This window comes from Harpegnathos saltator, unplaced genomic scaffold, assembly GCF_003227715.2.
Source record: "Harpegnathos saltator strain DR-91 unplaced genomic scaffold, Hsal_v8.6 scaffold337, whole genome shotgun sequence".
Classification (NCBI taxonomy): domain Eukaryota; kingdom Metazoa; phylum Arthropoda; class Insecta; order Hymenoptera; family Formicidae; genus Harpegnathos; species Harpegnathos saltator.
In genome coordinates, this window is record NW_020230136.1 from 32080 (window position 1) to 42062 (window position 9983).

The following is a 9983-nucleotide window of genomic DNA, read 5'->3' on the forward strand; positions in this document are numbered from 1 at the left end:
TTCCCAAACTGAAATTGGCGATGAAAGGAAATCGTTTCGATACCATCCCGGTCATCCAAAAGACTTCGACCGCCATAAAGGCCATTCCAGCCGATGAGTATAAAAAATGTTTCGAAAAATTTGTTGAACGTTTCCAACGCTATATTGACTCAGAAGGAGACTATTTTGAATAAACAAAAATAAAAAATCAAAATAATAAACGCTTTGTATTTTTTTTAGACCAGTCTCATTGGATCTGAAACAGACTGTGTAAGAGCGTTGATATAGCTTGTTGGTATATTTTGTTATACATCCTGTATATACAAGTATTTAGTACAGAAATATTGATTATTATAATCTTCAATAAATTTAATTACAGCACCGACTATACATCAATGCACTTTGCAACTCGTGTGAGAAGATAGTGAGCAGTTCGTCTGAAGTCATTTTGATGTTCCCTTATGCGAACAATAATCCATACTAACAGCAATCTGTACCGACGTTCATGTATATGTAAAATTTCATCAACTTGAGCAATGAACCACTACTATTGTACAAACAATCAAAATTTTGAGTTATTAACGAAAAAGACTCGGCAAATCAATGTGATTACATGAAAAATGGTTGACTGCACAATTGGCTCTTACAGTAGCAGCGGTTAATATTGGGCGACAACGAAAGGCGGAAAAAAGATACAAGTGGCGTATGGGCAATTGCAGTAGTTATCTAACCTGATTGTTGAGGTGACCCATTTGAACATATAAATGGATTTTTTCCGGAAATATAATAAAAATAAATAATAGATTTTTTTTAATATATATATGTTTTAAAGATGTTTCGATGTCATTCTTTCTTTTTTTAGATTAATCGATTCCTGAACATTATACGTATAACAATATTATTATTAAAGTTTTTAAAAAGTAAATTATGGTAATTATTTAGATGACGGGCCTCACCTTGGATTTCGCTCAAACTCACCTATCTTGTGTATTTTGACGTGTAGAAGCCGAATCTGCAAGTAAAAATGATCGCTCGGCTCTAGTTTGCGAAAAATAAATAGTTAAAAAGTGACACACGCGAGGTTAGGAAATTTGTCATGTCGGTAATACAGAGACTTTGGATATAACTTTCAATGCGCAACGAGAACGGGGAGGGTGCGGGAGGGGGTATGTAACAATGAAAGTCGCAAACATGTATATACATACAGTACCAACATATGTACACACACACACACACACACAAGTGATTGAAAGTTATAGCAACTTTCCACATGCAACGAGGACGGGGAGGGTGCGGGAGGGGGGCCGAAGGCCCCCTTGCACCTCCGTGTGTGTGTGTGTGTATGTGTGTACATATGTGGTACTGTATGTATACATATGTTTGAGACATTTTCATATATTAAACATATGAATTTTTAGCTCATATATCAGTGGTTATTTTTGTTGTGTAATAACCACTGATACATAAGCTAAAAATTCATATGTTTAATATATGAAAATGTCTTTGGGAAGAGGGCTTCGCCCCTCCTCAACATGTATTATTTTACACTTTTCGACTAAAAAGAACAGACCATAAGTCTCTGTATTATCGACATGACAGGTTTCCTAACCTCGCATATGTCACTTTTTAACTATTTATTTCTTGCTAACTAGAACCGAGCGACCATTTTTACTTGCAGATTCGGCTTCTACACGTCAAAATACACAAGATAAGTGAGTTTAAGCGAAATCCAAGGTGAGGCCCGTCTTCTAAATAATTACCTATTTTTCTTCTGAAAATTCTCATTGGTATTTTGGAATGTATTTAAATGTTTCGATTACTTCTGATTACATCTTAAACTATGTTTTGATTACTCTATTCACTCACATAATTAAACTATAATACTACACGTACATACCCAGTCAGCACATAAAATTAAAAGATGCCGAAAAGATATCTTTATAGTCGCCTTTTTGACTAGACAAAAAGATGTTTAAAAGACGTCTTTCCGACTATTCAAACATTCCTACTATTTTTGGTTGACGAAAAGACATATTTTTGTAGTCATCTTTTCGATAAGGTAAAAAGATATGTAAAAGATGTCTTTCCAATTATAGAAAAAGTCTACTTTTTAAATAGACAAAAGATGGTTTAAAATATATCTTAAGCCAGCGGCACACGATGCTTGTTTTCGTGCTGGATTGCTTGCTGGATGAAAATACTGCGTTCTGATTGGTGCATTTTCATCCATCTTCGAAAATATACCAATCACAACGCAGTATTTTCATCCAGCAAGCAATCCAGCACGAAAACAAGCACCGTGCCGCTGGCTTAAAACTGACGATACACGCAGCTTGTTTTTGTATTGGATTCAGTGACATTCGTCAATATTACATGATACCGTTTTTAATGTACATGCAGGAAACTTCTGAGCGATCAAATATCACCATGGCCCAGTTCCACAACTTGCTTGAAACGGAGTTTAAAGCAAATTGTGAAACTGGGCCTATGAACAAAGGCTGCGTTCAGTAGAACAAAATGGCTGCATTCAGCAGAACAAAGTGATCAGTGAGCGCTTAGTGATTCTCGCTCCTGATTGGTAAATACTTCTAGGTCTATGAAGAATCTAAAAGAATGCTTCAATCACAGACAATAATCACTAAGCGCTCTCTGATCACTTTGTTCTACTGAATGCGGCCATTGATCAGTGAGCGCTTAGTGATTATTGTCTGTGATTGGAGCATTCTTTTAGATTCTTCATAGACCCAGAAGTATTTACCAATCAGGAGCAAGAATTATTAAGCGCTCACTGATCACTTTGTTCTGCTGAACGCAGCCAATATAGTGATCCCCTTACCACTATTATCATCGCTCCTCTCGTCTAAAACAGCACTTTAGGCTCCGTCCATGTATTCTATAGTCAATGTTACTACCCCCTCGTTATAGCCTCCGTCTATGTATTCTATAGTCAATGACTACGTTTACACGGCTTTTAACTTCGACTTAAGGTCATTCTACAATACGTGTCGTAAGTTGTAAGCCGTAAGAACTAACCAATTATAGCCGATTATTTTTGTAATAATCGACTGTGATTCGCTAATTCTTACGGCTTACAACTTACGACACGTATTGTAGAATGACCTTTATACTTCGTCTACAACAGAAGTCGTAGAGTCGTAAGTCGTAGAAATTGACCAATCATAGTCCGGTAAGAGAAAAATAATCGACCATGATTGGTCAATTTGTACGACTTACGACTCTATAGGCTCGTCTACAATAGCTGTAAGAGTAAGGCTGTAAGGCTGTAACGTAAGCTGTCAGCGAATGAAAATATTTCATTTCGTATCTTGCAACCTTACAGCCTTACTCTTACAGTTAATGTAGACGAGCCTTATGACTTCTATTGTAGACGAGGTATTAGGCTACATTCCGAAATTCACTGCCAGTACTGAAAATACATAGGTTATGTCACGTATACTATAGAATTTCAGTGCTGACAGTGAATATCGGAACGTAGCCATAGTAACTATCGTAGTTAGTGCAGTCTCGAATCCAATTAGAGTATATTTTTAAATCTAAAAGAATATACTAATCGAATCAAAGAATTCACTAATTACGGTTGTTATTAATCCGGATTAACCTCATCGTGTAAACGTAGTTACTGACTCCTGCTGCGGAGTCCGCTCATCGGTGGTAAGATAAAGACAGAGAACGATTGATCGCTTGTGCTTTTCTAACTTACTATCTTTTAAACCCCTTGACTGTGGAGGCAGAAATGTATTAGTCGTGCCATTTTTGTGTTGGAAAAAATGTCGAATTTTCTTTATGATATTTTTATAATAAGGGTTTTTGGGGTCGCTGAATCCAAATTTGATATTAAAATTCTGACATTCAAAATGGCGAATCCAATATGGTGGGTCAAAATTATGAAAATAATCGGATATCTATGAAAGTGGATATCTATATGTTTTTGGGCTCGCTGAATCCGAATCTGATATCGAAATTTCAAAATTCAAAATGGCAGATCGACCATGGTGTGTCAAAGTTATGAAAATCAGATTTTAATGAAAGTCGGTATTTATATGTTTTTGGGGTCGCTGAATCCAAATTTGATATCAAAATTTTAAGATTAAAAATGGCGGATCTAAATTTTGAAAATCAGATTTTCATGATTTTTATAATTTGACTCGCTATGTTGGATCCGCCATTTTGAATTTCGAAATTTTGATATCAAATTCGAATTTAGCGACCCCAAAAACATATAGATACCCACTTTCATAAAAATCCAATTATCTTTATAATTTTGACTCGCCATGTTGGATCCGCCATTTTGAATTTCGAAATTATGATATCAAATTCGGATTCAGCGACTCCAAAAACATATAGATACCCACGTGTATGCAAAAAACAATAGTTTTACTATTTTTTTCTTCGATGCGTGTATACACATCATCCACACTGGTGACACGACTTTTTCATGCGCCTATTCACGTCATCCACAATCAAGGGATTAAGGATGTAGAATAAACAAGAACCGTGCACGCTTTACCGTTACGGTCAGGATATAGTGTGCATACATTTTCTCAGAGGGCGCGTCGGAAAAAGCGTCTCGGCGTAACTGGTCCAGTAGCCGCTCTTAAGTTTCTCTCTGCTAGCAATGAATATCGAAACGTGAACTTTAGTAACTGAAACTTTTAATTGTTGTATGTCGGATATCAAATGTAATCAAGGAAACTAAAGTTGTGTTCCAATATTCACTGCCAGCACTGAAAATCTATAATATACGTGACATAAACTATATATTTTCAGTACTGGCAGTGAATTTTGGGACATAGCCTTTGTGTCTTTGGAATATTAACAATTTTTCTTATAGATTTTAAATTTATTTGTAAATTAATATTATACTGATTATTTTATTTTAGAAGTATATATTAACGATATGGTCATGAAGATACCGTAAGTATAGCTTAGAGTAAGTAATATTCATAATTACAATAAACTAAACTGATATATTGCATATCTATATATTAAATTCCTTATATATATATATATAAGGAATATATATATATTCCTTATATATATATAATAAAAGTATAAGTATAAATCGATTTATCAGTATCAAGTTATGTAAATTTACAGTCGATTCAATAGATTTAATAGATTTAATAAAAATTAAATTCAATAGATTCAATAAATTCAATAGAATACTGCTTTTAAATATTTAAATATTTAAAATAAAATACTTTGCTTTTTCAGAGAAGCTACTTCTTTTTTTTGGAAACAAGGTAGGATAAAGACATTTGATAATTGGCCTTTTAAAATATCTGACAAGTGTAACTCAGAATGCATGGCTTCTGCTGGTTTCTATACTATTGGAAATAGTGATGAACCAGATTTAGTAGAATGTTTTATCTGTGGCAAACAACTGGATGGTTGGGAGCCTGATGATGATCCATGGTAAATCATTTTATTTGTATTATTGAAGTAATTTATAATATTGAAGTAATTTGTATTATTGAAGTAATTTATATTATTGTATGTAATATATTGTAGACTTTTGTTGCAATTTATAGGAATGAACATTTAAAACATCAATCAAATTGTTCATTTATCAAATTAAATAAACAAGATGAAAAAGATTGGACAGTGGATGACTTATATGACTTATATAAAAAATTCAAAATAAAAGAATATGTAAGTATAATTTGATATTTACTAATTCTTATAATAAGAATTTGAGTAATCATGTGTAGGAGATACATCTTCAATGACTTTAACCTTGACATATGTTATTAAGATCATCATCTTGAATAATATGCAAAAGATTAGATGGCATTCCTTGTTTATTAAAAAATCATCAGCAAAAGAAATTCAACAAAAGAATATAATTTGTAATTACCATTTGTAATAAACAATGACCACCAATTTAAACTTTTTAAATAGTACTCAGAACTATCAAAATGAATTATCAATACATTTGTCTTTATATACATAAGTTTTGGCACTTAAATCTTTTGCTTTTCTAAATGGACAAGTCTATTGTATACTAAAATTGTAGATTCTGAGATGATTAACAAAGATCCCTACATAAAGTTTGGCAAATAAATTTTTCGTCTTTCTAAATAAGTCTAGTATATACTAAAATTACAGATTTCGGAATGGCAATTAAATTTTTTGCCTTAATGAATAATTAATGAGTCTATGATATGCTAAAATAACAGATTCTGAAAAGAATAGTAGCATTTATGAAATTTGTTTTATATTTTTAATAATTATAATCATATAATAAATTTATACGACAAAATATATGCAAAATGTATATTTTTATAATTCTTGTCAACATGATCGTATGTTATGCTGCTTAAATGAAAGATTTAAGAATATATGAAAAATTTTTAGATATGGTAATAACTTTTGATAATTATGTAAGCCTCTTCTCTACTCACATATATGTAAAGTTTACCATATACAGTGTTGAAAAATTATGTTCGATTAATGAAACTGTTTTTGTTAATAATTTTTTGTTAATAACTTTTTAACAAACAATGAACATCACCTAAACCTTTTGCACATTGCTCAGAGTGATGACCTTGATAACATATGTTAAAGTTATTGAAGGTGCATCTCCTATGCATGATTATCAGAATAATTGTTTAATATTTTTTATATATTATTATTTAATGATAATGTTATGAAAACGCTCTACAGATGTATGGTGTAAATACAAAAATTAACATGATAAAGGAAGAAGCAGCTCAATTGAAAAGTGAACTATCCTCTTTATATAAAACATCACGGAAGAATAAAAAAACTACTGGCTGATTATGTTGATTTCATGCACACATACACACACATATATATATATATATAATATGAAATGATTTTTAATTCCTATCAAATTTCTACAATTTTAAGATTAATAATAATTTCTATTTTATATAACAGAAATTTGGCAATATTTTGTAGATGTCTAAATTATATTTTCTATCAATTTTATAATACGAATATATTACATAGTAAGTTTCCATTGTAGGTCTGTATTTTCCAATAAAAATATAACATATAATGTTGTCCATTATGTTAATATCTATTATAAAATGAAGATATTTTCTTATATGATTGAGGTTATCGTTTGATATTCAATTTATTGAATCTATATTACATTATAATTGCAGTTAATAGAAACAATGTCTCTTGTTTTATTATCATTAATATGATTTATTAACCAGTTAAACATTTACCAGTATTTATAAGAATGCCAATAACAATATTATGTTAAATGACAAAGTTGAACATATATCCACGAAAATTGAAAATCAATCATTTTCTAGATAGCCAAACAAGAGCAGTTTTTGTACAATGTTTGTTGCGGACTCTGTTAGCAACTTACAGAGAGAGAGAGAGAGAGAGAGAGAGAGAGAGAGAGAGAGAAGAGAGAAGAGAGAGAGAGAGAGAGAGAGAGAAGAGAGAGAAGAGAAGAGAGAGAGAGAGAGAGAGAGAGAGAGAGAGAGAGAGAGAGAGAGAGAGAGAGAGAGAGAGAGAGAGAGAGAGAGAGAGAGAGAGAGAGAGAGAGAGAGAGAGAGAGAGAGAGAGAGAGAGAGAGAGAGAGAGAGAGAGAGAGAGAGAGAGAGAGAGAGAGAGAGAGAGAGGAGAGAGAGAGAGAGAGAGAGAGAGAGAGAGAGAGGAGAAGAGAGAGAGAGAGAGAGAGAGAGAGAGAGAGAGAGAGAGAGAGAGAGAGAGAGAGAGAGAGAGAGAGAGAGAGAGAGAGAGAGAGAGAGAGAGAGAGAGAGAGAGAGAAGAGAGAGAGAGAGAGAGAGAGAGAGAGAGGAGAGAGAGAGAGAGAAGAGAGAGAGAGAGAGAGAGAGAGAGAGAGAGAGAGAGAGAAGAGAGAGAGAGAGAGAGAGAGAGAAGAGAGAGAGAGAGAGAGAGAGAGAGAGAGAGAGAGAGAGAGAGAGAGAGAGAGAGAGAGAGGAGAGAGAGAGAGAGAGAGAGAGAGAGAAGAGAGAGAGAGAGAGAGGAGAAAGAGAGAGAGAGAGAGAGAGAGAGAGAGAGAGAGAGAGAGAGAGAAGAGAAGAGGAGAGAAGAGAGAGAGANGTCTGAGGATGGCCTCCGTCGACGAGCCGAGTGACTCCTCGATGATGGCAAAAGAGGATAAAATGGGGGGCATCCGCTATTCGCGCGATAAGATACACGAAACAAGAGAACGCCCAGACTCGCACGCTCGCGAGTCGTCGCGCGAAGAAACGCGGAGTCCGTTTCAAGGACCAGCGTGATTACAAGCATACGTGTGCTTCTTCGACGAGAACGCGGCCTATCGTCTCGACGGATTCGCGTGAAATTGCAGAGTCTGCCGCGAATCCGCTCACCCTCCACACACACATACCGATCTCTTTTGTCACACAAGCAAAAACTCACTAAGTATACATATATAAAGAAATACTTTATTGGAAATATCGAGCATTATATTATCACTGCGGCATCGTGCAGACACATTAACAGTTCCAAACTCCTTCCTTTGGAAAAAAAAAATAAATAAAAAAAAATAAAAAAACCAGAATTAAAATTTGCAGTCTCAAGTTCTCATCTCGATCAATTCGTGCAAAATTTCCGAATCCGTCGCGAACTCGCTCGCTCGCTTCTCACATCTAGCGGTCTCTCTTATCAGTGCACTCACGAAGCGATAAAAAGATATTTTCTTCAAACGTATCATTCTACTGTCAGCACTCGGAGATATTTCCCCTCAGTCTTCTTCTTGAGACAGAAAAAGAAACGAGAGAAACAAAAGTCGCCCGCTCTGCAGGTTTGTAAGTCTCACGTCTCTCTCTCTCTCTCTCTCTCTCTCTCTCTCTCTCTCTCTCTCTCTCTCTCTCTCTCTCTCTCTCTCTCTCTCTCTCTCTCTCTCTCTCTCTCTCTCTCTCTCTCCTCTCTCTCTCGTACTCTTCGGCCTCCTTCGCGAAATCCCCTCGCTACGAGAGGCCCCCGGCAGGTACACACGCGTAGTAAGACTCGGACCGCCCAATATCGTGCCCCGGAAAAAGAAGTCACGCTTCGCGAGACACCCGAGCGATCGCATCGCGCGTCTTTTAACGAGGGTAATTTCGGGGGGAGGGCAGCGCGACATCATGATCTACGCACCTGCGTCTCGCTCCGATTCTACTCGGACCGGACGGCACGCGAGTGTGCGTGCGTGCGTGCGTGCGTGTGTGCGTGCGTGCGTGCGTGCGTGCGTGCGTGCGTACGTGCGTGCGTGCGTGCGTACGGTGCGCGCAATTCGCGCATGTATACACACACACACACACACACGCGCGCGCGCGCGCAAGACGTGCATTTTTACGTTTAGCAGCCGCGCGCCGTGAGAAGAAACGCACGGCCCGGTATAAGACACGCTGATATATCGTGTCTCGGAGCACCGATCCTCCCCCCTCCTCACGCCTCCTTCGTCCCGCCGATCCACCGTGCTGGATACGAGATCCAGCGGTATATTCGAGTACGACGCGCACGGACGCATGCACGCATGGATGACTGGGAACGCATCCCACACATCGCGGCTCGCGAGGATGATCTTGATTGCGGACGTCGTAGGTGCGGCAACGACGTCGACGGCGGCGTCGACGGCGACGGCGACGTGAGATCGCACGAGGTGGAGAACAAGAGCGGGACGCCTTCCTCTGCGCCGCGCAAATCGCTTCCTCCGATTCCGCGGGAAGAGCTCTCTCCTCGAACGAGCGCCGGCCGCGGCCTATCCTATTAGATATCCTGGCAGCGCTCTGCGCGAGAGTCTCATCGCTTCCTGTGTAATTATCTAATCGCTCTTACGCGCGTATCGCGCGAGGCTTCGCGAGGCCGTTGAGAGAGGCTGAGGTTCGAGCTTCTTCGTGTACTTGCGCGACCGCGAGCGCGGCGCAAGCCTCGTTTTTCCCCGGCGCGGCGCGGCGCGGCGAGTGCTTAAGCAACCGGCACTTTGGTGCGCGCGCGTATGCAATTTAGGCTTGGATTGATTGAATGCGCCGGACTCGTCTCGGGAC

The 9983-nt window shown here is 37.4% G+C and overlaps 1 protein-coding gene and 1 long non-coding RNA gene across 4 annotated transcripts; both read left to right on the forward strand.

The window, feature by feature from the left end:
• The first annotated feature begins 172 nt into the window (after positions 1-172).
• On the forward strand, positions 173-797 carry LOC112588897 (uncharacterized). Its single transcript, XR_003113112.1, has 2 exons — positions 173-270; positions 359-797. It is a non-coding gene; the product is annotated as an uncharacterized LOC112588897 (long non-coding RNA).
• Positions 798-4576: 3779 nt separating this feature from the next.
• Positions 4577-7000, forward strand: Det (baculoviral IAP repeat containing deterin). Of its 3 annotated transcripts, none has more exons than XM_011153978.3 (5): positions 4577-4661; positions 4881-4914; positions 5215-5415; positions 5532-5652; positions 6667-7000. In XM_011153978.3, the coding sequence occupies exons 2-5, from the start codon at positions 4898-4900 to the stop codon at positions 6778-6780; spliced, it is 453 nt and encodes a 150-aa protein (XP_011152280.1). In that variant the 5' UTR covers positions 4577-4661; positions 4881-4897; the 3' UTR covers positions 6781-7000. The 3 variants fall into 3 exon arrangements, with proteins under 3 accessions (XP_011152280.1, XP_011152279.1, XP_011152281.1); XM_011153977.3 differs by having other exon boundaries at positions 4583-4679; XM_011153979.3 differs by having other exon boundaries at positions 4594-4697.
• The last annotated feature ends 2983 nt before the right edge of the window (positions 7001-9983 follow it).

Bases quoted from the DNA above. Each gene is read 5' to 3' on its own strand.
- Det (XM_011153978.3), top strand. The intron at 5,416-5,531 runs GTAAATCATTTT...TGCAATTTATAG, and splicing joins GAGCCTGATGATGATCCATG to GAATGAACATTTAAAACATC. The intron at 5,653-6,666 runs GTAAGTATAATT...AACGCTCTACAG, and splicing joins AATTCAAAATAAAAGAATAT to ATGTATGGTGTAAATACAAA.